Source organism: Zalophus californianus, chromosome 16, assembly GCF_009762305.2.
Source record: "Zalophus californianus isolate mZalCal1 chromosome 16, mZalCal1.pri.v2, whole genome shotgun sequence".
In the NCBI taxonomy this organism is placed as follows: domain Eukaryota; kingdom Metazoa; phylum Chordata; class Mammalia; order Carnivora; family Otariidae; genus Zalophus; species Zalophus californianus.
In genome coordinates, this window is record NC_045610.1 from 57,721,589 (window position 1) to 57,746,870 (window position 25,282).

At 54.2% G+C, this 25,282-nt stretch overlaps 1 protein-coding gene, 1 long non-coding RNA gene and 2 other non-coding genes across 10 annotated transcripts; 3 read left to right on the plus strand and 1 right to left on the minus strand.

The window, feature by feature from the left end:
* The first annotated feature begins 547 nt into the window (after nucleotides 1-547).
* On the plus strand, nucleotides 548-21,137 carry LOC113939381. Of its 5 annotated transcripts, XR_003525215.2 has the most exons (7): nucleotides 548-649; nucleotides 1,373-1,455; nucleotides 3,762-3,889; nucleotides 4,210-4,252; nucleotides 9,635-9,708; nucleotides 11,765-13,374; nucleotides 18,994-21,133. It is a non-coding gene; the product is annotated as an uncharacterized LOC113939381 (long non-coding RNA). The 5 variants fall into 5 exon arrangements; XR_003525216.2 differs by lacking the exon at nucleotides 9,635-9,708 and having other exon boundaries at nucleotides 12,477-13,374; nucleotides 18,994-21,137; XR_003525214.2 differs by lacking the exon at nucleotides 9,635-9,708 and having other exon boundaries at nucleotides 18,945-21,132.
* On the plus strand, nucleotides 3,586-3,665 carry LOC113908357. Its single transcript, XR_003515433.1, has one exon. It is a non-coding gene; the product is annotated as a small nucleolar RNA R38 (small nucleolar RNA).
* ST6GALNAC2 (ST6 N-acetylgalactosaminide alpha-2,6-sialyltransferase 2) lies at nucleotides 7,379-23,482 on the minus strand. Of its 3 annotated transcripts, none has more exons than XM_027625364.2 (9): nucleotides 23,186-23,482; nucleotides 18,980-19,040; nucleotides 15,077-15,251; nucleotides 14,287-14,455; nucleotides 13,762-13,900; nucleotides 12,224-12,327; nucleotides 10,377-10,460; nucleotides 9,138-9,237; nucleotides 7,379-8,144 (listed from the first exon to the last, which is right to left on the minus strand). In XM_027625364.2, exons 1-9 carry the CDS (start codon nucleotides 23,308-23,310, stop codon nucleotides 7,977-7,979), a joined length of 1,125 nt encoding a protein of 374 aa, XP_027481165.1. In that variant the 5' UTR covers nucleotides 23,311-23,482; the 3' UTR covers nucleotides 7,379-7,976. The 3 variants fall into 3 exon arrangements, with proteins under 3 accessions (XP_027481165.1, XP_027481164.1, XP_027481166.1); XM_027625363.2 differs by having other exon boundaries at nucleotides 10,377-10,559; XM_027625365.2 differs by lacking the exons at nucleotides 7,379-8,144; nucleotides 9,138-9,237; nucleotides 10,377-10,460 and adding an exon at nucleotides 10,653-11,622.
* LOC113908391 lies at nucleotides 18,111-18,236 on the plus strand. The gene has a single exon (XR_003515465.1). It is a non-coding gene; the product is annotated as a U6atac minor spliceosomal RNA (small nuclear RNA).
* Nucleotides 23,483-25,282: the final 1,800 nt, after the last annotated feature.

The following is a 25,282-nucleotide window of genomic DNA, read 5'->3' on the forward strand; positions in this document are numbered from 1 at the left end:
CCACCCAGAGGGTGGGGCTTAGGGTCTTTCGGAGCCGCCGCTCGCGGGCGCCCCCTGCCGCCCGGGCCTCCCCGCCCTCACCCCAACTTGAAGGGCAGCGGAGCAGGACGACCTACAGTCCCCCGGGAATCGGCCGCCCCTTCTCTAATGCAACCCACCACCCAGATGACCCCTCCCCGCCCCAAGTGAAATCCGCAGAGCAATTAAGAATGCAATCCGGCCCGGCCTCCGTTTCCTCATCCGTTCCCCTCGTGAGGCCCCCTTGAACTTTCTGCGCCACCCCAGTCTCGGCCAGGGACAGTCTGTGGACTCAGTAGATAAATGGCTGTAGCTGAAGCAACCGTCCATCTTCGTTTTCTTCCAAGATCAGGCCTCCCACCCCGGGCTCTCTACTGTCCCTGGTGGCGGCCACCATCTTACCCCCACGTCCAGAGTCGCGCTGAGGATGCGGCCGCCCCCATCGGCGGTTGTTTGGACTCCATTTCCCCTGAGCCCTTTCTCAACATCGCGCGAGCTCTCGCGAGACTGCTGAGAGGACGTGTGCGCAGGCGCGGCCCCACCTTCTTTTCGGGGCAGGCCGCGTGGCTGGGAGGCATGGCGGCTTCTGGCTGGGTCCAACGGGATGAACATTCTCGAGCCTTTGGCTGTGGTAAGGCTGGGGAGGTGGGGAAACGAGATCTTCCTTGACCCGACGCAAGTTCATTCGGCCTCCCTTGCCTCAGAGGCGGAATGGTGTCGATAAACCGGTCTCCCTCCTAGGGTGGTTGGGAAGTTTAGGGGAAATACTGGATCAAAAGACGCAGAAGGGCGCGAGTGTTGATGATTGAAGGGAGAGCGCTCAGGCCCTCCTTTGGAGTTAAAGGGCCCCTCCTGGGACGGGGAGAGGTTCTCCCACCTTGTGCAACCTCGTGCGTCGCACAACCACCGTGTGCCCTGCGGGTCTCCGAGGCCCGCCCACGGGGCAGGATGCGGGTGGCAGGGTTTTTTTTTTTTAAGATTTTTATTTATTTATTTATTTGAGAGAGAATGAGAGAGAGCGCGCACATGAGAGGGGGGAGGGTCAGAGGGAGAAGCAGACTCCCCGCTGAGCAGGGAGCCCGATGTGGGACTCGATCCTGGGACTCCAGGATCATGACCTGAGCCGAAGGCAGTCGCCCAACCAACTGAGCCACCCAGGCGCGCCGGGTGGCAATTCTTAATTCACATCAAGTGTTAACGTTCAAATCAAGTCCCTCCTAGAGTGCCTTGAGGACGGCCCTAATCAGTAGTTTTTATTTAATTCTATAGATTGTCGTAAATGGGATTGTCGATTTTGGAAAGCCATAATTCTACAACCCACCTTGTTCCAAGTTCATTTTTTCATTCCCCACAGGCTTTTCTTTGGCATCTGCGGAGACAGTGAGCAGCCGACCTGCAGGTTGAAGCTTAAAAGTGAGGAATGGATCCCTGAAATGAGTAAGGATGGGTGCCGGAAGGCCTGCTACATAGGGCCGCCTCACACTTTATTCTGGTTTTAAATTCAGCTTTATGAACACGTGGACGCATAAATCCAGTTAGGGTGAGAAAAATGGACCCAGAGTCTGGAAATGAGCAGGGCCTATGTCAGTGTGATTTGGCGCCACTAGGTGTCACTGTTTGGAATCAAAAGGGTTGCTGCACACAGGGATGGGAGGGAGACTTAGGAAATGGGTTTTGGTTGGCTGGGGTTTAGAAATAATTTGTGGATGATTTAAGTTATCCTTGTCTGAAAGGACATCTTTTGTGAAGAGTTCTGATGCCTTGAGGCTCAGCCTTTTAAATACCAATTTTGAGGTAACATCTTGACATCGTTTCTGTTAGAATGAAGTATATTACCCACATTTCCCTTAGAGATTAAAGGTGTTGACTGTAGACTTTGAAAAATTCAAGTGAAAATCATCATCTTAAGATGTTGAGTGTAAGGACTTTTTTGATGAAAATTTTATAAATGGGAAGATTTTTTTTAGCTCTTTGGCAGAATTGCAGAGATTAGCGTCCCGTTAGTGCCTTGTTAGATTTCAAGGATGTGAGCCTCCTAGGATTGTTCCTGCCCAGATAAGGGAAGGAGTGTGGAGCTCTGCTAGCCTCCTTGCCAAGCAGTCTCCCAAACTGTTAAACAATCTTAAGTGGAGTAGATATTTTCCCCTTTGCTACTGAGTAAACAAACTGAGGCTTAGAGTTAATACAGCTGTTTCTTGTGTTTTGTTTCGTTTTTAAAGATTTTATTTACTTGACAGAGACACAGCGAGAGAGGGAACACAAGCAGGGGGAGTGGGAGAGGGAGAAGCAGGAACCCTGCTGAGCAGGGAGCCCGACGCGGGGCTCGATCCCAGGACCCTGGGATCATGACCTGAGCCAAAGGCAGGCGCTTAACAACTGAGCCACCCAGGTGCCCCTGTTTCTTGTTTTTTAAAGAACCATAAAAACAGGGCAAATTTTGTGAGGGTGCTATTAACCTTTTTTCAGTTTCATTGAGAAATAATTGAGTTAAAATTAGCCCAGTCGTTCTCCACTAGGGTGGAGCATGCTATTGGGATCTAATGGGTCCTGCTAAGTATCCTACAATGCACAAAACAGTCCCCACCACAAAGAACTACCCACCCAGAATGTCAGAGCTGAGATTGAAACTTGTATTAGACTAACATGAGAGATCTGGGCCCTAGTCCCGGCTCGTTAGCAAATAACCCCACCAGAGCCTAATTTCTTTTTTTTTTTTTTATGTTTTATTTATTTATTCATGAGAGTCAGAGAGAGAGAGAGAGAGAGGCAGAGGGAGAAGCAGGCTCCCCGCAGAGCAGGGAGCCTGATGCGGGACTTGATCCCAGGACTCTGGGATCATGACCTGAGCCGAAGGCAGATGCTTAACCATCTGAGCCACCCAGGCGCCCGAGCCTAATTTCTTTGTAAAATCAGGTTACTGCTTTCCAGACCTGGTTGTATATCCAAGGCACCTACAAAGTGTTAGAAGTACACCTCCAGCCATGGATGAGAATGACCCTCAATCGAGGCCCGAGGATTGTGTGGCCATCCCAAGAGCAGTCATATAGGAACAGTTGGATGAACTGATCTACTTGTATTACAACAAGATTATAGCACTGGCTATTTTTAAGTAGCTCTTGGGGGCAGATCTATAATCCTCTACTTAAAAAACTGCTCTAGCTCTGTGGATCATTGTGTACGCAGAGGTGAGTGAAGGAGAAATGACCTTGTGTGATGGTGCCTTCTGGCAGCGGGTTACCTTTGTACAGCTGGCCTTCAACAGGATGTCCCAAAGGAGTAACCACACATTTTACTGACACTGAAATATACACCCCATACATACTCTGCTATCGGGCACTTTGTGCCGAGGTGGACTCTGTCTTTAAAAGGGCAGGAAGTGTCAGTCAGGTCTGGGATGCTGGGTACATCTAGGCACTAGGTATCAGCAGTTTTTACCCTGAAGGAAAGTTTTAATAAAGTAGACAAGATTGAGAATTCTTGTGAGGGAAGCAAAGCAGAATTTTGTAAGGAAAAAGTGGTCTGCCTCTGCTAGAAGTGTCAGCCCGTGAGCTGGTGGATTGGCAGGAGCTGAGTTCATGATGATCTAAAGTTATCCCTGTCTGAAGGCAAAGAAGCCTTTCTGTGGAATATGGATGTCTGAAACTCAGTTCCAAAGTTTGCTTTATAGAAAATTTAGGCCAGATTTGAATGTGAGCTACTTGAGAGTTACCCGTGTATATCTTAAGTAGATTTTTCTTTTGCAGTTTTCTCCTTGCCAGGTGCAGTCTCAGCCTCGGTTTTTGAGGCTGGAAAAGGATCCTGCAGAAGCAGATGGCAGCGGTAGCGCAAAGTCCGCTGCCCTGGGCCCGAAGCGGAGACGTCTCTTTTGTATGTAAGTAGAGCCCTTCCAAATAGACCTGGATGGGATGTTTGTTTGCTGCTTCTGCCTCGGGTTTAGGATTGTGCTGGGTGGCAGGGAGATTTTAACATGGGTTTGTTTGTTGCTTTTTTTTTTTTTAAGATTTTATTTTTTGACAGAGACACAGCGAGAAAGAGAGAACACAAGCAGGGGGAGTGGGAGAGGGAGAAGCAGGAACCCTGCTGAGCAGGGAGCCCGATGCGGGGCTCGATCCCAGGACCCTGAGCCAAAGGCAGACGCTTAACAACTGAGCCATCCAGGTGCCCCTAACATGGGTTTGTTTTCTTTGCTAGATGTCTGCAGTGTGTGAGACAGAACTGACATGCTTTGCCTGAAGTAAGTGAAAGGACTCTTCCCTTGCTTGTAGTCTTTGTTTCCATCTTTCGTGTCCCTAGGAAGCCCCACAAGCCTATGATGGTTAGTTATCCCTGTCTGAACATCTCGGCTGAGGGGAAACCATCTATTCTGAGGCGTTGGGGTTTGGCTCTTTGCTCTTAAAAGTTGAGGCTTTATCAGGGATCAAACTGGACGGACTCCAGAGGGAATTGTCTACCCTGCAAAGACCCCAGTCGAGTGCATCATCCCTCTGCGGCTTGAAAACTGATGGTGTGGCTGCCCTGTCGCGCTCTAGGCCCCTTGATCGACAGTCCTGGGGTACAGGCTCTAAGAGGGGGCAGAAATGGGCAAGTAGCCCAGTTGTGGGTCATGTTCTTATTGTGGAATGAAAGAGTGCTTGTCCATATTTCAAGGAAATGAATGCACTCTTTGAAACTGACGGGAATGTCGGAAGTCTGCCAGTTGTGGCAGGACTGTGACCTATCTCTGCACCACATGGTGACATTGAGGAAAGAAGGGCTGCCATGGCACCAGCAGAGCTGTTTGGTTTCCAGGTGCTTTGTTTACAACACCAGGGAGCTCTCCTAGGGTTAGCTGAGATTGGGTCTGGACAGCATGATGGGCATGGGGCTGCTCCTGGGGTAGCCGAGGGCTGAGGGGCTGTCATGCGAACAAGAAAGTAGCCCAGTGATACTGGGCCGGGAGGGTGTCTGGCTTTGTTCCCATTTAAATGCCAGACTTAGAGTGGGCAGATGGCCCTTTTCTGTTGAAATTGGGGGGTATGTATGGGCTTTTTGTATTTAAGGTCACATAATTGTTCAGTCACCAAGGAAGCTAGATTTGGGGTGGGATTTAATCCTGAAAACTGGCCCCAGCAGCTTACAGCCTGTAAGTAAAACCAAGTAAAAGGATGTGTTTTAGCGAGTCGCGAGGTTGACTTCTTGGGTTATCGTTGCTGCAGAGTAGCTTTGACTGCACCACGGGACTCACGTAGACCTTTAGGTTTGACTTGAAAAGCTTAACCTCCAGAAAGGGGTTGAATGAGAATGTCCCCAGTGCTTCGTGGTGGTTCTTCCCTGGCCCCTTGCCAGACCCTGCTCCCTTTGCACATTAGCCCCTGAGGGCAGGCTGTGGTTTCAGGTCTTCCGGGAATCCTAGCAGCCTGCTTTGAAGCAGTCTGTGCCAGGTGGTCCCCTCAACAGCATGGGCCTGATGTTCGGTTACAATGAGCGCTGCTACGATTGCCTCTTCTTCATTCAGTTTGGCTTTCAATCTTGAGTCCCCTGCTTGACTGATCCATCAAATGACTCTCCTTTGGTCTTGCAGGTTATCTCCTCAGGACAGGTGGTGCCAGGTGGAGCAGCACGGCCTCTGTTGCTAATTGTTAATGCCTGCAAAATAATCCTCCCAAAGGGAGAATAATTGAAGAATTCTTTGGACTTTGTCTTCGAAAGGAGCCAAAGAATTTGAGTGACAGCTCATCCTGCTGGCAGCCAAATCAGGGCGTAACTAAGAAAATCCAGAATGCCGCAGTTGAGCTGATCTGGGTGTAACTGGTGCACTGGCAAGAAGGCAGTGATTGTGAACTGAAAAGGGTTAATGTGTATGTGCTGTTTTGGGGAGACTGAGCGGAAGCAGGTGCTCAGCCTAGAAAGGGGTTTCTCAGAGTGGATTTCCTGTGAAGTTAATTTATCTTGGGCTTAAATTTTGAAGCACAAATAAAAGTTTTTAAAAATGGGTTTTTGTAACATGGATTTCATGTTGAGACCCTCATCCTGGGATTTTATTCTGTGACTTAGCTAACACATTTTTATATAAATGAAGGTTTCACAGAATAGTTTTTTTTTTTTTTTAAGAGGGGCAGAGGGAGAGAAAGTCACAAGCAGACTCCATGCTCAACGGGGGGTTCGATCTCATAACCCTGAGATCACCAGCTGAAATCCCATCGAGTTAGACACTTCTGGGCCCTGTGCTCAGCAGGGAGTCTACTTCCTCCCCCTAAGAGTGGGACACTTAACCGACTGAGCCACCGAGGTCCCCCAAGTTTCATAGGATGCAATCAGATGTTTTAGAAGTTCCCCATTAAATTGATTTTCTGCACCTGTTAACGGGTTACCACCCACAAACATAACGTTAGCACTTCTCAAATCTTAACGGATTGACAAGAGGTTCTGAAAGCTCCAGATGTGACGGGAATAAGGACAAGTAAAGTGTCCTGGGTACAAGGCGCCAGGCGGCCTGACTTAGGCTGTGCTGACTTACAGGGGCAGTTGGATTTCTTTACGAGTAAAGGTCACTATCAGATGGCAGAATGGACTGATACTTGGTACCAGGTTTCCCACATTTGATGGTGTTCTTCCCAGGCCAATAATTCTATCCAGAGAAATATACCTGGGACACTGCTGTCCTTGAGATCAAGGGACAGTTCAAAGTTGCCAAGCTAAAGGGAGAGGCCTTGGCCTCCTGCTTGCTACTCCTCTCCAGTCTAAACTGCTCACCAGCCGCAGGAGGCGGTGGTTTCAAGCAGCTGCCTCCAGCGTGAAAGCCCAGGTCTTTGATCACATACCTGAATTTCTAAAGTAGTTTGATTCCAGTGACAGTTCATCCCTCTTAAACATGCTCATAGGATCTGCCTTCTAAAACCACAGAGCCAGAGGCCAGGTACTGGGCCTTGGTGAATTAGTCAGTGGTGGTCAAAGCCACCTCAGGAAGGCTTTGGACAGTGGAGCAGATCAGACTGTCGAGCTACTTGTCCTCAGGCCAGTAAATCCCAGGGCTGAAGGGCTATATGGTGATAACTTGGTTAGCCGAGACTTACCCTTCCAATAGAGGCCCATGTGCTCTGTCTAAAAGGAAACTGCCTATTAACTAAGCCCAGATTTACTGAAACCATGATGTGAAGCTGAGAGTTCATTACCTGATTGTGTCGTCTTTCCAGTGGCCAGGTGGTAATCCATCCATTATGACAGGCCAGCAGCCCTCTGTGCAGTTGACCCCTGTCAAATTACCAGGGCTGGCCCATGGTCCTTTGAATTTGTGGCCTTTGAATTTTCTGAGTGATCTGCTTGCTAAACACTGTGGTGTATCACCCCCAGCCCCCTTCCCAACACACACAAAAGACACAAGGGTCATCCTGTCATTTATGCAAGTACTTAGTTCAAATTACATTCTGCCTTTTGTGCTCCCACTTTATCATGGGGCAGGAGGAGGAAAGTGGTCATGTTCTCAGGTGGTTTAGGCGTGTCTATGGCTGGGGAATGTGTGAGCCTGTACTGCTGCTTGACCCTGGTCAGTGGAGATGGTGCAGTCACTGCACCGACATCCTCAGGTTCCGTACCAACTGCTGGGCTTTGAGATCTCTGCTCTGAAGTAGGTTTGCCCTTCGCTGGTGAGGGTCACAGTCTCATCTTGTGTTACCTTCGGTTTTAAAACATCCAGCAGAGCAGTCCTTTTGCCCTTCACCCAAGGTCGGGATGTCTGTCTCCAACCCAGAGGGGAGTTTTCGTGGACAAACCCAAGAACAAGATGGGGTGCCCCACAATGAACAAGCTTCAGTGAGTCACAAATCCACCTCTTAACGTCCCCTGGAGAAGAAGGGGTGGGTGGAGGGGAGCTGGAGCCCTTCTCAGAGGCTGGAAAGACCGGGGGCCGCTTAGGCCACGTGAGGGGCCGGGGCCACAGGTCCCATGGCTCTGCGAGAACAAAGGGCTTGGCTACGTCAGGGTCAGCGCTGGTACAGTCGAAGGATGCCGGCCTTGTGCAGGTTCTTCCACAGGGTGGCTTCCAGGGAGAGGTCGTGGTTGACATAGAATATCAGTGGTTTCTTTATTCGCTCGAAATAGTGGTCAGAAAATTTCCAGTAGTTGCTTGTGATGAATCCATAGGCACTAACCTGGACAAGGACAGTCATTGAATTAGAATTTACTGAGCTCTGTGCAGACAGATGTGAAGTGACATGAATTGGGAAAGTCACCGTACCCCCCCACCTTCCTTAGATGCCGTGTCCAAGACAAAAATAAACAATAGCTGGAGCTCGAGCTAACGGCAGGCCCTGTGCTCCTGGCCACGTTCTCTCAGCCTCGGGATAATCTCGGGTATTATCCCCATTTCACAAGTGGGGAAGCTCGGAGAGAGAACCGGACACGTCCTCGGTCACGCGCTAGCGAGCGGCCAGGCTGGGGTTTCAAAGTCGGGTTTGCGATGCGGGATCTCCTTCGCTAAGCTCGAGGTGGAGACAAAAGCCCATTACTACTTGTGGCTCGTTCTAATGGGAGCGCAGTCGAGAGACTGCTGCCTTAAAAAAGTTGGGAAAAGGATTACGACAGCGTCATGGAGCGGCCCTTGGTCTCCAGCTCTTGTGCTGGCTTTAGTGCGCTCACTGCCTCTCCTCGAAAACTGCTTCTCAGCCTCTGCTGGGCTCCTGTGGGCAGCACCGGGAACATCTCAGGCAGTGAGTTCAAAGGTGGTGGAAAGCTAAACCTGCCGCCCAGCTCGGTTCTAGAAGGATGTCTTTTATCCACTCCTTTGCGATTTTGCTTTCACAAGAACAATTTGATAACATGCGCCTTCAATACCACAAGGGTGGAGGACAGAGGTGCCTGGGCAGGTGGCTCCTGGAGGAAGGCAAGGCTGGCCCAGCACCTGTCCTGGAAAGGCCCCTGCGTAGCCCATGTGGCGGTAGCTCAGGAGTGGCACTCCCTCCTAGCCCCTTCCAGAGACCAGCTTTTGCTCCTGCAGCTGGAGAATCCCTTCCCTACAGGGGCGAGGCCGCGTCCCAGGCCCGAGGGTGACAGGCCTCCTGTAGGGGTTTGATCACGGATCAGATTAGGTTCCACCCACACCTGTCCTCTGCTGCTGTGGGCTCTTGAAAGGGAAGGCCTCTTACCTGGTCACAGGTGTGCAAAGCTGTCAGCAGCATGAGGGCCCCAGTGCTCGGCATATATAGGTTTCCAAAATTTGTGTTAATCAACTTTGATTTCAAAAACCTGGAGACGAAAAGTGGCATCAAAACTCAAGAAAGAGGCATAGGTCTCACTCGATGGTTGTGCCCTTCGCCTTTCCAGCTACCAGTTCAGATGGCCTGGAAAACTGTTCAGAACTTCCTGGCTCTTCTAGTGCAGTCCATTCCCCATTTAGGGAAAAACCCAAATGAAGCAAACGCAAGTGTGGGTAACAGAGTGGGGTGAGAAAGACGAGCAGGCCTGTGCAGAAGCAGCCCAGGTATGATCCTTCGCTCTCCCACTCTAGAAGCGTGAACCCAGCCTGAGTCCCCTTTCCTCTCTGCAACACCCTGCCTTCACCCCTGGCCTAAGTAACCACAGTGGGTAGGGGACAGGTGGCCTATTTATCTAGCCTGAGACCTAGGTTTCTTTCTTTCCACAGACTTCGGCCCAGCAAGAATCCCTCATGAGGGACATGAGGGGCAGGGCACCCAGGTCCTGGGCCCGGAGTCACTGGTGAGATAAGTGTGTGCACACACTCTCAGAATGCAAAAGTGAGGCCACAGTACGGTGGCCACAGGCCTGACCTCAGCCCGGATTCACATCTAAGCTTTGCCAGACAAACCGCCTAGCCTCCCTGAGCCTGTTTCTTCCTCTATTGAGTGGGGCCGTGAGTGCCAGCACCAGGAGGCCTCCCCAGATCCACTCGCCACCCTCCACCTGCTCTCTGGGGATGCCAGCCACGGGGTGACAGCAGGGCTTCTCAGCCAGGGCACTATTGACGTTTTGGGCCAAGTAATTCTTTGTTGCGGGGGCATTGTGTGTATTGTATGATGCTCGACAGCATCCCTGTGTCTACTTGGTAGTGATGCTTACCTAGTGACAACCAGAACGTCTCCAGAGAGGGGCACGTGACACCCCCCCCCCCACAGGCACACATTGGAACCACTGGTAGAGGGAGGGGGCCTGAGGGGGGGCAGGCGGGGTGAGATCAGGCTGGTATTTCCAGGTTCCTCCCTGTGGTCGCCTTGGACCGCCTGTGTTTGGGCCCAGTACAGGTTAGCTCTCGCTGTAGGTTACAGTGTCTGGGCCATAAAGGACCTGCAGTGATGAGCTGGTGTGCAGGGGGGCTGGAGGGAGGAGCTGTTCTTTGTGCACCGCCCCCCCCCCACACACACACCTACCTCTCCCTCAGGTAGCTGATGAAGTCTGGATGTAGTAGCTTGAATTTCCTGGCAGAGGCTTCTGGTCCGAAATAGGTCTGAGGCCTAGGACCCATGAAAGAAGTGGACAGAGCGGCCCGAGCCGTCGTAGGGCAAGGGGAGGGGAAAGGCGCTGGGCCTACGGCGGTAGCGGTCCGGGCGGGGCTGGGTGTAGTAGCGGGAGAAGGGCGTGTAGAAGGTGGCCGGCAACACCGTGGGCACCACGTGTGGCTTTCCGCTCACCAGGACCTCGGTGGGCAGGGTGTAGGTGAGCGAGGAGGGGGGCGTGAACAGGGCGGGAGGGGTCGGGAAGGAGCAGTTAACCCGGGGGTGGTGGGGAGGAGGTGGGAGCAGGGGGAAGTAGAGAGAGTCCGGGATAGGAGGGGGCTCCCGGGCCGGGCAGGGGAAGGAGCAGGGGAAGCACTGGTTCTGGGGCAGGGGTGCGGTGGGGGGCTGGAAGAAGGGGGGTTCCTTCAGGAAGCGGGGCACGTAGGGGGCGATGTAGGAGGGGATGCCCCGAATGGGTCCGATGTAGGAGGCCGAGGTGGCGGGGCTGTGGGAAGGGGACCGGGGGGTAGGCACGGGAGGAGTTTGGGAAGAGTTTCGAGAGAGGGATTTCAAGCCAGATTGGGAAGGAGATTTGGAGGTGGGTGGAGTGGGGTTTTGGGAAGATCCTCGGGGCACATGTTGGATATGAGGGCTGGGGGTCAGGGACGAAGCCCGGGAAGAGGGCTGTGAGGCGGATGGGGTGGCAGGGTGAGAGGGGGGCCGGGAGGAAGACCCCCGGGTGGGGGGTGGAGAAGGGGCTGAGCCACCAGAGCTGGAGTAGGCCTGCTGGTTGGCAGGGGCCATATGGTTGGACCGGGACTGGGAGGGGGACTGGGTAGGGGATGGATTGGGGGTATGGGAGGGGGAGCTCATTGGTGTTGGGGAGGCTTACGACCACCTGATCGATGTCTCTGAGCCAGCCCCCGCCAAGAGCCCAGTCCCACCCGTGTCACAAAGTCCCCCCTCACGACCAGCTGTGGTGTCACGAGTGATTGTTGGATCGTCACAAGGGGGCGGCGGTGCAGGTGGGCCAGAGTAAGCGGGCCTGGCCTTTGAGGGCTTAACCCCTAAGGACCTCAGAATTTGCTCTTTCGGGGGTGGGCGGCATGGTCCAGAAGCACTGAGATAGGAAGGCTGGTCTTCGTGGCCGCAAAGGTGGCATGGATTTCTAAGGACCTGACTTTGGGACAAGAAATTGTCTCAGCACCACAGGGAGAAGGTTCGGCTGAGGCCAGGACATGGTTCAAAAGAGCTGGACCCCGGCCTGCTGCCCGGGAAGGTGGGGGAGAAAAGACAGAGTGCCCTTTGTTCTCTCTTTGCAGGACACTGGGCCCACGTCACCTGCTCTCCGTTTCACGGGCACAGATCCTGGGAAGGTGCCCGCTGGGATGAGGGCCATGGATAGCGGCCCCCCCCCCTCCCCCGGCCCTGCTTCCAGACCCAGCGTGCTCAGCCGGCCAGCAGAGTCTGGAGTGGACGAGCGTGGCCAGGGCTGCTGGCTGGGGGGCTGGGTGGGGAAGGGGCCAGCAGCCCACAGCTGAGGAGCCAGGCCTACCTTGCTCCACTCAGAAAAGCGGCCCTTCAGGGCTACGGCCCACCCCGTCAGGCGGGCTCCTGGGGGCCAGGAGGGTTACCTGGGCTGCTCGGGGGGTAGGAAAAAAAGAGCGTCATTCCCCAACAGTCGACTGAATTCTTCAGGATTTTCTTGCTGTCCTCACCCACTTTCCCAGCCTGACAGTGCGCCCCGCACTACCACACCCCGTACCCGCCCGGCTGCTCACCTGTCCCCTTTATCAGGGCCCTCGGGGACAGGCACACCCAGAATGGCCGATCTCAGCATCACGTAGTCCCGGATGTCAGAAGGGATGAAGATATAGTGCAGGTCCTGTCGGGGCGACAGAGACCCTGAGCCAGTCCCTCCCGGCCCCCCCCCCAAACAAGACTGTGTCCAGCACCTGCTCAGCCCTCCACCCGGTCCTGCCACCTGTCCTGATGGGGGAATTTCTGCTCTCTGCCTGTCACCCCCACTCCCAGGTACCATGGTGGTTTCAATGCATGGTCACAAATCTTGTGGTAGGTGAGGCTTACTTGCCATCCCCTTGAGTGACTAACGAATAGGAGGAAGTGGAAGGGATGGCGTGTGACCTTGGAGACGAGGCTACAAAGCTCCCTGGGACCCCCTGCGCTGGGTGAAGTGAGCCGCCATGACCTGGGGACACTCCAGTAGCCTAGAGAGGCGCCATCTGGACTCTGGCCTCCTTCAAGCCTTCAAGTGCCCGTAGCCCCTGTTGATGCTGAGCCAAGACCATTGTGCTAAGCTGTTCCTGAATCCCTGACCCCCTGAAACTGTAAGATAATAAATGTTTGTCTTTTAAAGCTACCAAGTCTGGGGTAATTTATTAACTCAGTGGTAACTCATACAGGTAGTGTGGCCGGAAATAAAAGCTGCTCTGTTTTGTTCTGTCACGAGCTAAGAGAGGTCCTGCTGTGGCTATGGCACTCCTGGATTTCCTGCCCAGAGGAGGAAGCTTCTAGAAACCCGGCCCGGTCTTCTCAAGCACCACAGAGCCCTTATCCTGGAATCTCCCCTCTTTATGTGGCACCCAGACAGCTCTTGAAGGGAGGAGCAGTGTTCCCGCGACTGGGTGTGGCTGCACAAGCCGCAGGCAGTGGGCGGCCTTGCATTCTGGCTCCCCTGCTCCCTGGCTGGGCACGCAGTTCCGTGCCTTTGGACTTCAGCCTCCCTCCTAGGCTGCTGTGGGATCAGGAAGGCAGCTCAGGGAAATGGGAGACAGCCCTAGCGCTAGTGTGGTCAGAGGGGCCTGGAGGTTGCTGATTTTAGCTGCGTGGTGGCCTTGGATGGATGTGCTGCCATCAGGAAACGGGCAGCTGTGCCAACCATGTTTACTGCCGGGAACAGAAGAGATGCTCAGTAAGTACCCTTCCCCTGTGCGTAGCGTGAGCTCTGGCCAGGGGGCGGGGGGAGGCAGTCCTTGCTGAAGGAAGGGCACCCAGCCTTAGTCTCCTCACCAGTAAAACGGAGCTGACATGGCATCCCGTAAAGAGCCTGGCACCCCATAAGCTTCCAGTGAGTATTAGGCTTTCATGCTCTATCCCAGAGCAGTCCTGTGCTGCCAGAAACTACGGGGTGTCCCTGCTTGGATCCCCCTCCTCAGTGGCCCCATCACATGCACCCAGGATCCTGGCACAAGCTCTCCATCTACTGGACTGGGGCCACTGTGGTTCGCCTCACAGAGGGGACTCCGGGAACAGCGGCACTGACCGTCAGTGACAGTGGCAGGCCCATCAGAAGCCTCACCTGGCCTTGTGGCACGGAGGTGAAGCCGAAGTTCCAGTAGGAGATGAGGGAGTTCTTCATTGTGTTCACAGTGAAGCCGTAGAAGGAGGTCTTGGTGCCCACATCCTTTTCGAAGCCTTTGATCACAGCACCGTTGAGTCTGGTCCAAACAGAGGTCTGTCAGCCTCCCGATGGTCACACGTGCCGTTTTTACTTCCTTCCCCGGGGTTCTGCCGCACCTGTCCCCAGGCCTCTGTGCAGACTGTGCCCCTTGCCCAAGGCAGCACCAGTGCCCCATCCAGCCCATCCCCACTCCTCCAGACCTCAAGGGATGGCCTGTGAAATGGGCACATCTGGCCCCGGCGGCTCCCTCCCTGCTGGCACGCGGCACCCACACTCCCGTCTTCAGGGTCTGTCTGCCCGTCCCGACGGTGGAGCTGCCCCGGCCCATGGCCCTCCCAGAGGATGCTCCCCCAGGGGCTGGCTGGGGACTAGCTCCATTCCCAGCTCCTCTCCCACCTCCTCCCTGGCTCCTGCACCGCATACCTGAACACGTAGTCATGGGCATCGATGTTCAGACCCTGGCGGGAGCCATTCAAAATGCCTCCGTTCCCCACCACCGCACACCGGATGCACGTGGAGAGCAGCTTCCCAGAGGCGGCGAACAGCTCGGAGCTCTCTGAGCCATTCAGGAGGCTCAGGGTGGAGTTGATGGCTGTGGGGGCCAGACAGGGCAGGGCGCCCTGAGTGGGGGCTGTCCCGAGACACTTTCTGGCATGCCCCCTGCCAGAGGCCCGACACCAGCCTCATCCAAGGCACAGAGGGTCCGGGGAGAGCAAAATGTCAGTGGGGCCATGCAGGCTGAACTGGGGGGAGAGGATCTGGCTGTACCCTGTCACCTCAAGAACTCGAATAACTAGTCCTCTCAAGACCGTATGCTCCACAATAAAATAACGTGAGGCAGTTTGAAGTGGGGGGGGGGTGCTCTGGGCAGTTCCCCACAGCGGGAACCATGGGCAGGCTGTCTGAGGACCCCCAGCCCCTGTTCTCAGCCGCCTTGGGACACTGGCCCCAGGAGGTGAGCGCTGGTCAGCAGGCACATCAAGCCCCCTCCCTGATCCCCTGGTGCTTGTAGGGGCTGGTAGGTATGGCAGGAGTCACACAGCGGGGGGGTCGAGCCCTGAGACCTTTCGGGAAGGAAATGGGCAGGGGGGTGGGGTGTATGAGGGGGTCCCCATAAGGTGCTGTGATGGCAGGCTGGCACCTGAGCCAAAAGCAGGAGGAAGGGATTCTCTGGGGCCAGAGGGCTGGGCAAGAAGCAGCCACTTCCAATTACCTTGGCGGGAGAGCCCCTGCCAGCCATAGGGGGCTTTGTGCTGGCTCAGTCTGTCCCAGAGCTCCTGAGTGAAGAGGCTCCCCGAGAGCAGCACTGGAGTGGAGAGATCGAACAGGGCACGGAAGTGGGGGTGCTTCTGGATGGCCAGATAAAGCGGGTGTTGGCAGCGCAGGCTCTGTGGGGCAGGAGATAGTGCCGAGCTCCATTAGCTGGGGGCTGTGGCTGGTGGGAACCTTCCTAGGAGCCTGCAGGCCCTGCAGGCTGGTTGGGAGGGAAGAGCTACCCTTCGCCTCCAGACTTGGTCCACCCCCAGACCTGCCAGCTGAGCTCGCTTGTGGCACAGTGGCGTGGTGGGGGTCAGAGAGCTTTCTGGATTTACCCTGCCCAGCCCTCTCTCTCCTGGATGCCACCTATCCAGGGCCTCGTGGCTCTGGCCTCTCACTCCTTCACTTCACACTTAGGGCAACTTTGGGGCGTTTTCCCACCAAGTGAGTAAGATCCGCCTGCCCTTTGGTGGAAGAATTGCAGCCGGGGCTTTGGAATCCATCAGCCTGGATCCAAATCCTAGCTCTGGCTAGTCTCACTGTAAGGTTTGTAGGGGACGGGCTGCTGGAAAGATCATGAGCATTTTCGTCCAGGTGGCACCTGTACTGGGTTGACTAGTGTCCCCCCGCCCCCTTCTGTCTGCCCAGACCTCAGAATGTGAGCTTATTTGGGAATATGGTCTTTGCAGATGTAATTTATTAGGATGACGTCATACTAGTTTAGGGTGGGCCCTCATCCAATGACTGGTGTCCTTATAAAGCCACGTGTAGACAGACGCAGAGACTGGAGTGGCCTGGCCATAAGCCACAGAACCTCTGGAGCCACCAGAAACTGGAAGAGGCAAGGAAGGATTCTTCCCTGAACTTTCAGGAAGGTGGCCCTGGTGACCCCTTGATTTTGGATTCTGGAGTCCAGAACTGTGAGAAAATCAATTTCTCTTATTTTCAACCCCCCAATTTGTGCTAATTCCTTTCAGAAGCTCTAGGAAACTATACAGTACCTCTGCGCACAGGGACCTGGAGGGATGGTACTGAAGAGGGTCCCACCCCATCCGCCTGCAACCCCCAATGTCCGAATCCTGCACTGCCTCGCCCTGTGTGGGGCTACCCTTCCCACTGAAGGGGGCTCTTTGTTAAGACTGCTGGTTTGACCAATGCAGGAAGGAGCTCTGCAGTAATTTCTGCTATAACGTTACCTATGGATACCTAAAAACCACCACACTATGCAAAACGGGTGCAGTCAAAACCACCGGGCTTTTAGGAAATGGGATGAGTGGCACAACACTCAAAAGCTTTGTCAGTGATGGATGATAGGACAAACGAAAGGGCCTAACAAAGCTGGAGGCACAGTCTCACACATCCTGTGGTTAAGATCTACCACATTCTACTAAACATATGGCCCTTGACCTTGGAAAAGACTTGACGTCGGCCTGTGTGAGTGGCCTTCAGGAGGGTGGCAGCTTGTGAGTTACTGTGAAGTAGTGCAAAGAGGGTTAGAGAACAATGAAGTGCGTATCTGAAGGGCGCATGTGTGTGCATTTTGTGAATTCCTTCGAGGCTCCCTTCAGTTGGGTGCGGTTCTCTGCATTTAACCTTAGTGTTCTCAACGACAGAGTCACTCATAAGGAAACACAAAGTCTGTGTTATGCTCAAAGTGTTTCCTAAGATACCAATCTTATTGGAACAAATTCACATTTTCAAAGCAAGCATTGTAGCAGAACCAACTACTAATTTCACTACCTTTCAGTTCATCCTTGGGATGTTTTCCAGGGCCTTCTTTAAGAGGTACCAGGAGAAAACTCTTCAGTCTTTGTATTGGGGAAGGCTGTACTTCACTTGGGCAGCTGGTTTGCTCTTATCTCATGGACACAATGGCAAATTTCCTTCTTCACTGTGGCTACCAGGAAGCTCAGAGCCAGATCTATGGCCTATCCCTTATGCATGGGATAGGGAATAGGGAACGATGGGCCCACCATTCATGCACTTCTCTACATGACATTGTCTTATTCTCCTACCTTTATTTTTCGTTTGGCCATTTCTTCATTTTATTCTATTTTATATTTTTGCCTTGGTATGTGTATCCAAAAGCCACCTCGAATCCTTTTTTTTTTTAAACCAGTGGGGATATGTCAGTTCGCATCAAGCAGCTCAAGGTGCACAGGGCTTTAGGAAACTTAAAAGATGACCCATAAGTACCCATAAGACGCTTGAGACTTCTCTTTAGCCTTGCAGGCCAAGTGTCCACCCCGCCTCTGTTCTCAAAACAGGGACCCCCTCACCTGGCCCAGGGCTACTTGCTCCATCTCTGAAACAGCTTAGCTGTCACTACGTTCTACAGGAAGTGGAATCTTTTCCCCCCCACAGGCCTCAGCTAACAAGTCCCAGGTTATTCTCTTGGGCATGAACACAACTCTTAAACCCAGGACCTGATCTCTCTGTGCCTCACTGTGTCCATCTGTAAAAGCTACAGGACAGGGTTGCCATGCGGCTTTCGTGAGAGAACATGGGTAAAGTGCTCGAGGCAGCATGATTTATGATGGAGCAGGGCCTAGAAGGTTCTCAACCCCCTGTGCAAGCATGGAGAATCTTTCCAAGGTTGGCTTGTTTACTCCATGGAGAGCGGTTTAAAAATGTGTGAATTTTATAGTAAGAAGGCATTTTATAGTAAGAAGGCACCTGGCCGGCTCAGTCTGTAGGGCATGTGCCTCTTGATCCCGGGGTCGTTGAATTCAAGCCCCATGGTGAGTGTAGATTACTTAAAAATAAAATCTTTTTTTTTTTTAAAGAATTTACCTATTTATTTGACACAGAGAGAGACAGCGAGAGAGGGAACACAAGCAGGGGGAGTGGGAGAGGGAGAAGCAGGCTTCCTGCCGAGCAGAGAGCCCGACGCGGGACTCGATCCCAGGGCCCCGGGATCATGACCTGAGCTGAAGGCAGACGCTTAACGACTGAGCCACCCAGGCGCCCCTTTAAAAATAAAATCTTAAGTGGTGTATGAAAGGAGAGAAGGTTAGCACTCCCCTTGACAAGGATGGAAGAGGCCCTCGGGCCTGACAACACACATACGGTTAAGGCATTGCCACCTACTTCGTGGCATCTAACCAGGGGAAGAATGAAGGGGAGTAAGTCGGAGGGGGAGACGAACCATGAGAGACGATGGACTCTGAAAAACAAACTGAGGGTTCTAGAGGGGAGGGGGGTGGGGGGATGGGTTCGCCTGGTGATGGGTATTAAAGAGGGCACATTCTGCGTGGAGCACCAGGTGTTATGCACAAACAATGAATCATGGAACACTGCATCAAAAACTAATGATGTAATGTATGGTGATTAACATAACAATAAAAAATAAAGAAAAATAAAATCTTAAAAAAAATGTATTTTGAGTAGATTGCCAAATTCACAGGCCTTTTAAAGGTAAGACTTCCAGGCTCTTGGGTGGCTCAGTCGTTAAGCGTCTGCCTTTGGCTCGGGTCATGATCCCGGGGTCCTGGGATCGAGCACCGCATCGGGCTCCCTGCTCGGCGGGAAGCCTGCTTCTCCCTCTCCCACTCCCCCTGCTTGTGCTCCTGCTCTTGCTATCTCGCTGTCAAATAAATAAATAATCTTAAAAAAAAAAAAAAGGTAAGACTTCCTAAGAACTATTCTCCCGGCTACACCCCTTCTCTGCTCCTGGGGTGCAGGGAACCCTGGTGGCCAGGCCTGGCTGGCTGCTCAGCTTGACGTGTAATGTTTAGAGGGTCCAGAGAGCTCCCGCCCAACAGTCTCATGAGAATGTTCTCATTTGCTCTTCTTTGTCCCCTCCTCCCCGTTAACTTTTGAAGATGCTCGAAACTGCCAGAAGAGTCGACCATTGTACCTTTCTTGTTCCAGCATTTGATGCCTTGCGTCCAAAGAATGCTCGAGATGATGTGGCGTTCCTGGGGGAGAAGCAGAAGTAAATCGGGGTCGGACCTGCCCTTCGGAACCTTCTGATTCTAGCTCCAGGGGCTGACAAAGCCCGTCAGAGTCAAGATGGCATTCGTTTGATCTTGCCAGGCTCTGATTTTTGCCCATGTCTCCCTCTTTAGGAACAAAAATATTGTCACATTAGTATGTTTTGCTCAGCCTTCTAAACCCAGAAATCCAAGAAATCCCATGGCAAGCGGCAGAAATGTGGAGTTTACAGAACCCTGAGATCTGGTTCAAGGATGAAAACATACAGTAGGCAAGCTTGCCAGCCCCCTGCCGCCATCTGAGGGAGCTCCCTGCCAAGGCCCCAGAGGGGCTGGTCCCAGATGACGTGGTCCCCCTTCCCCTTGGGGTGGGTTGTCCTGCTGTTGTTCCTGGCTCCTGCCCTGCGGCTCCCTGTGGAGGCCAGGGGTCTGAAGCCTCACTCCCTAGGTTTGTATCCCGTGATCTAGGGAAGTGACTTCTCAGAGCCTCAGTGTCTGTGTCTGGACCGCAGATACAATCAAGTGATTAATTATCATTATTAATCATATCACATCTCCAGTTGTTGGAAGTGTTCACACAGAGACTCAAGATGATCTCATACAAAAAGTGTCCTCTAAATGGTAGCTATTGTTACCTAAAGGAAGACGGGAAAGACCTTGTTGTGACAACCTCTATGACAGTGTCCCTTCGGGAGGGAGGGAAGGGGTTGATGTTACTCTCCACCCCTACTCCCACCTGCCAGGCGGCCCCTGCATCAGGGGAGAGAGCAAACAGAAGGACTAGGGGCCTTTGCCTATTCAAAAGGGTGTCAGGCTTCTCCTAGATTCCTGTCGCCCCCGCCCTGCCCCCCCCCCCCCCCCCCCCCCCCCCCCCCGCCAGTCACAAGGAAGCAGGTGGGGAGGATTTTGGCTCAGGAGGCAGTTTGCAAGGAAACAAAGGTCTCTTGTTACTTTTTTTTTTTTGCTTCTGACGTGCTGAGCCAGTTGGGCCACAAGGGAGCATGCGACCTGCCTCACTTCAGGTTTCCAGAGGACCTGCAGGGGCGGCCGGGGAAGAGCAGGGATGATTCCTTCCCCCATCCCTCTTTCCCCCTCGGATGGCCACCTGTCCCCCCCACCACCACCACCATCCTATAGTTCCTCTCCTCAGCATAACAGGACCCCCTTTGAAGAGGAACTGGGACCCCAGTACTCAGCCTCAGGGCCGGCGAGAATCCCCAGGGAGCTTTTGAAAAACACCTTGCGCCCAGGGCCTCACCCCTGTAGTTCTGGTCTGACTGGTCTAGGCCTCCTCCCCAGGTGATTCTAGCGTGAGCCAGGTTTGAGAACCGGATGAGGGAGCTGCTGGCCAGGGCAGCTTGGAGACCGGAGGGATAGAGTTGCAGGGGAGGGGCTAGAGAGCCCCCCGCCCCAGCTCTGTTTTGCTCTCCTGAACACCCCAGCCTCAGGGAGGCCTGCTCATCTCCAGAGCACCCCTCCGTGCTCAGTGACTTCTCCCAGCCCTCCTTGGGAATCCCAGGGCTTCTAGACACACCTGCCTGCAGAGCCTGGAAGGGGCGGGCAAGGGAGCCAGCCCATCTATGCCCCTCCCAGAAGTTTCACCGGCCTGAGGAGAAATAAAGACCTTGTACAGTAGGCCTCCCCTCCCCTTGGGTAAGCTCCAAGCCCCGCAGTGGATGAAACTGTGGATAGTACCGAACCCTGCACAGGCTATGTTTTTTCCTCTACATACATACGAATGATAAAGTTTAATTTATAAATGAGGCACAGTAAGAGATTAACAACCATAACTGATAATAAAATAGGACGATCGTAACAATATAACGTGAGTGTGGTCTCTGTAAATATCTTACTCGGTAAATATCACCCTTCTTGTGACAGTGGGAGATGACAAAATAGGCCAGGTGAAGAGACGGGGTCGGGGGGGAGTGGTGACCACATTGTTGACTACCATTAGGCTCCTACTGACCTCTGCCTCTATGTCAGGAGGAGGCTGATCTGCTCCCAGACCTGGCATGACTGGGGGTGACTGAAACCAGGGAAAGCCAAACTGCAGGTAAGGAGGTACCACCACGGCGCCAATTCTCATGAAAAGAAATCTACTCGGGAGCCTGGGTGGCTCAGTTCGTTAAGTGACTGCCTTCAGCTCAGGTCATGATCCTGGAGTTCAGGGATCGAGTCCCGCATCGGGCTCCCTGCTCAGCGGGGAGTCTGCTCCTCCCTCTGACTCCCCCCTCTCGTGCTCTATCTCATTCTCTCAAATAAGTAAATAAAATCTTTAAAAAAAAAAAGAAATCTACTCAATTTCGATCCTATGCTTAGGAATTCTGGGACTTCGGATGTTCTTTCTTTTACAAAATAATGTTGACAACAGATACTGGCAGCTAACTGGTAGCCTATATCTACCCTCACCACTGCCCCCTCCCCCACCAGTAAAAAAAGATTTACTTATTTATTTTTACAAGTCTAGATATCCCAATGCCTGGAAACTCCTGACCCAGATTCTTCTGCCAAGGGTAAATTCCTGGGCTGGGTTCCATTCTCTAGCCTGCAATGAGAGCCCTCAGGTGCGGTTAAGACCAGGTCCCAACACCGCACCCCTCATCCCTCCCGGGGGCTCTCCAGGTAGCCAGGCCATCTGCTTTCCCACCCCAGGTGGGGGGTGGTGGGGGGCGGTCACACAGCCTGCTCCCAGTTGCTCCAGACAGTCCAGTTTCCCACCTCTCCGGGCACTAAACACCCACCTCCTACAGTGAGGCCCTCCCAGCCAACCCCCTGGGTTCAGCTACATCGCAAACATTAGGGGAACAGCAAGAAAACGGAAAAGTTCTTGGCTTGTACTAGCTTTTTTAAAAGATGAAAGACCTTTAAAAGCTTTGTTGAGACATAATGGATGTTCAACAACCTCATATTTAAAGTTTATTAGATACTTTCAAAGGATGTTGAAATGTGTTTCAAAACAGCTTTACATAAAATTCACAAAGGACTCTCTTTCTTAACACCCTCAAACTTTCAGTCGCTCACCTCACGCAATTTCTGACTACAAGGGGATGAAGTAATTCCAGGCACCAGCTGCTAGAACACCCTTTGTTCTAGAGGGACTGGGCTCATAATGAGTTGCAGGTGTTTCGTATTGTTTTGTACCTTTAGATGCCTTATGACCACGTTTCCCCCGAGAAGAGGTAACTAACTTTCCTTTCATCCCGTTATGCCTGGAGCAAGGTTTGGTGAGGGGCGCGCAGGTGGGAAAGTGGTCTGAACGAAGAGCGCGGCCCCGAGGCCGGTGGGCGAGCCTGTGGGGGCCCTCGCGGCCTCCCAAATCCAGACTCCCGCACAGCTCGATCCGCCTCCCCGACGGAAAACTAAATTCTTTGGAGGCTTCCTCAGTAACTGGCACCATCACCTCCCAAACACAGGCTCGTAGGTTTATCCTCGCGGAGCACAAATGCAAGGAAGGTGCGCTGGGCGAGCGGGAGGGAGGGGAGCCCGGAGGAGGCTCGAGAAGGGGAACTTGGATGAAGCCCAGGATCTGCCCCTGTTCCCCGGGGGAGTCCGCCGCTTAGCGGGATCGCGCCCAGATGGCGCTTTATCCAAATAAACAGAGCAAACAGCGCGTGGGCAAGAGCGGGGCGCCGGGCGCGGGGAGGGCGCAGACCGAGCGAGCTGGAAAGGCGACCCGCCGCAGTCGAGCCGAGGATCCCGGCAAAGTTGGAACAGGGAGTCTCGGGTCCCTCCCCCAAAAGTAGAGTCAGAGAAATGTGACGTTAGGGAGGGAGCGTTCCTGATAAAAACGGGGCTGTTTTTATCTGACTCAGACGACCCAGCCAAATCTGGACAATAGAAAAAGTGTTTCGAATCACGGCCAGAGGGAATGAACCCACAAGGCTTTGGGAAGCGAGTGGCCGGTGCGCAAGGGGCGAGGTCCCTCTCGGACTCCCGCAGAGGCTGTGGCCCGGGCAGCGCAGGTTGGTCGCCCGGGTGGAGGCTCTGGGGACAAAGGGCCAAGGCCCGAGTCCCTGCTGCGAGCCACCCCAGGGAGACCAACGCGGCGGGTGGACGGAGGGGCCCGGGCTAGGCGCCCCGCGCGTCCCCTGAGCCACCCCCTGGTCGGACCGCGCCGCAGCCCCTACCTGGCTCCAGACCGGGGCCCCGGGTACGGCCCCACTGCCGAGGAGTACAGAGTGAAGAGAATCCCCGAGCAGGCAGCCGCGAGCAGGAGCAGAAGCCAGAAGAGCTGGCCGCGCAGGAGCCCCATGCAGCCCTGGCCCGCGGGCGCCCTTGGGCGCCCGGTCCGCCGCCGTTCCGGGCGGAGGCGAGCGGCCCGGATGGGCCGGGCCGGCCTCCCCGAGGCGGCCGCCCTGCCCCACCGGTCCTGCCCTCCAGCCCCCGCGGCGCCTCCCCGCCCTGCCGCTCCGCTCCTGCCCGGGCTCGCCGCACCCTCGGGGGCCGCGTTGGCGGGTCTCGGGGGCCGGCGTGTCGCCCCCCGGCTCGTGGAGCTGCCCGCGCCCCTCCCGCGCTGCTCTCCGCCCCGGGCACTTGGGCGAGCCGGGGGTTTGGGCGGGGCGCTGTCCCGCTGCGGTCAAGGGCAGGCGCGCGCGGGCCGGGGGGCCCGCGAGGGGGGCGGGGCGCCGGGAGACGCCGCCACCTGCCGGGTGGGCCGCGCACTGCTGGCTCCCGGCCCGGCACCCGCGGCTTCCGCAAGACTGACGCCGGGAAAGCCGCGGCAGGGAGGCTCCCCTCGGAAGGACCCTCAGGACCTATCGGTCTGGCCCCGGCACCTCGGTTCCTTCCAGAAGTGCGGGAGAAATGAGGGGGCCTGTTCTCGGGGCGGGGAGGATGGAGGAGCGGACCCTGGGTTGGAGGTGGAAGGGGCGGGGTAGGTAGGGCTCCCGCCGGGGTGGATTGGCTGGAGGAAGCTCCTGAGCCAGGAACTGTCCTGGGCCGCCAGGGCCTCTGGTGTAACCGGGTAGGGCGTCACCTAGAAGGGCAGGGCAGCTTTGCACCCCCCTCCCCCCCCTTGAAACAGAGCCCTCCGCAGGAGTGAGCAGTAGGTGGGACGGTATATTCTCCAGCAGGCAATCCAGGGTCTTAGACCTCCGAAGCCTGTGAAATACCCCAGCCCCCAGCTGTCAGGAACTTCAAGGATGAAAGGGACCCCGTCCCTTCCAGGAATGTTCTGCCCTCACCTGTCCTTCACGTATGGGAGCAAGGCTGGGTGCAGCCACAGGCATCTGTCCCACTGCAAGAGTTCCGGAGAAGCTGGGGCCTGCGCCTCTGGGCAGGAATGGGTCATTCAGGCTCACCTCCTCCTATGTGGGCCAAGTCAGGGGGAGTCACAGGAGGGCACTCACAATGGGACGGTTCTTCCCTTCACTCCAAGACTGCCCTCAGGGTGAGATGCACCTTGCTACCCTCTTGACCGGCACCACTTAAAATCAATGGCTTCAAGTCTTTCATTTCCACCTTTGTGGGTTTTAGTCCTCAAAATCCTTGTAGATGTCAGTTATCCCTCGATCAGCACCTTATCCCCTTTCTTCAGTGGTTAATAAGATGTCAGACCCTCTCTCTGAGCCTGTGAATCCCTCGCCCACCCTTGCTCTCACCAAATGTCTCTCCTACTTCATAGAGAAAAAGGGAATCACTATTAATTTCTCCTCCTCTTCTTCCTTCTTCTTTCAGTCTTTTCAAATTTACTGAGACTTGTTCTGTGGCCTAATGTGTGATCTATCCTGGAGAATGTTCCATGTGCACTTGAAAAGAATGTGTATTCCACTGTTTCTGGATGGAATATTCTGTATATATCTGTGAGGACCATCTGGTCTAAAGTGTCATTCAATGCCAACTATTCATTTCTTCAACTTTCCATCTTTAAACCCATAAACTTGACTCCCACCACAGCCCAGCCTCCACCTGTCTGGACTCCAGCCTTAAGGTGTGTGTGTGTGGGGGGGTTCTCCTCCTGTGTGGGAGTTGGCCCCCCACCTCCTGTGTTAATGACTCCAGTCTACCTCCTATGCCTTTAATACCTCAGACCAAGGCCTCCCATCTGCCCACCCAGGGTTCTTACTCCTCACCTACAACCTCACCCAGCTTCCCTCTCTCTGCCCCTGCGTGCCTCCCGGCACGTCAGCCCTGAAGCTTTCTTTCCCGTCCAGGCAGGAAAGATGATGACCCCTGGGGGTCATCATCTGAGCTACTCTCTCATCATAACCCCGATTCCCCTGTGT

Excerpts from the sequence above, each read along its gene's own strand:
- ST6GALNAC2 (XM_027625363.2), bottom strand. The coding sequence starts at position 23,310 with ATGGGGCTCCTGCGCGGCCAGCTCTTCTGGCTTCTGCTCCTGCTCGCG. Across the intron at positions 19,041-23,185 it reads GGGCCCCGGTCTGGAGCCAG|GAACGCCACATCATCTCGAG; the intron begins GTAGGGGCTGCG and ends CTTCTCCCCCAG. Across the intron at positions 14,456-15,076 it reads GCAGGGGCTCTCCCGCCAAG|CCATCAACTCCACCCTGAGC; the intron begins GTAATTGGAAGT and ends TGGCCCCCACAG.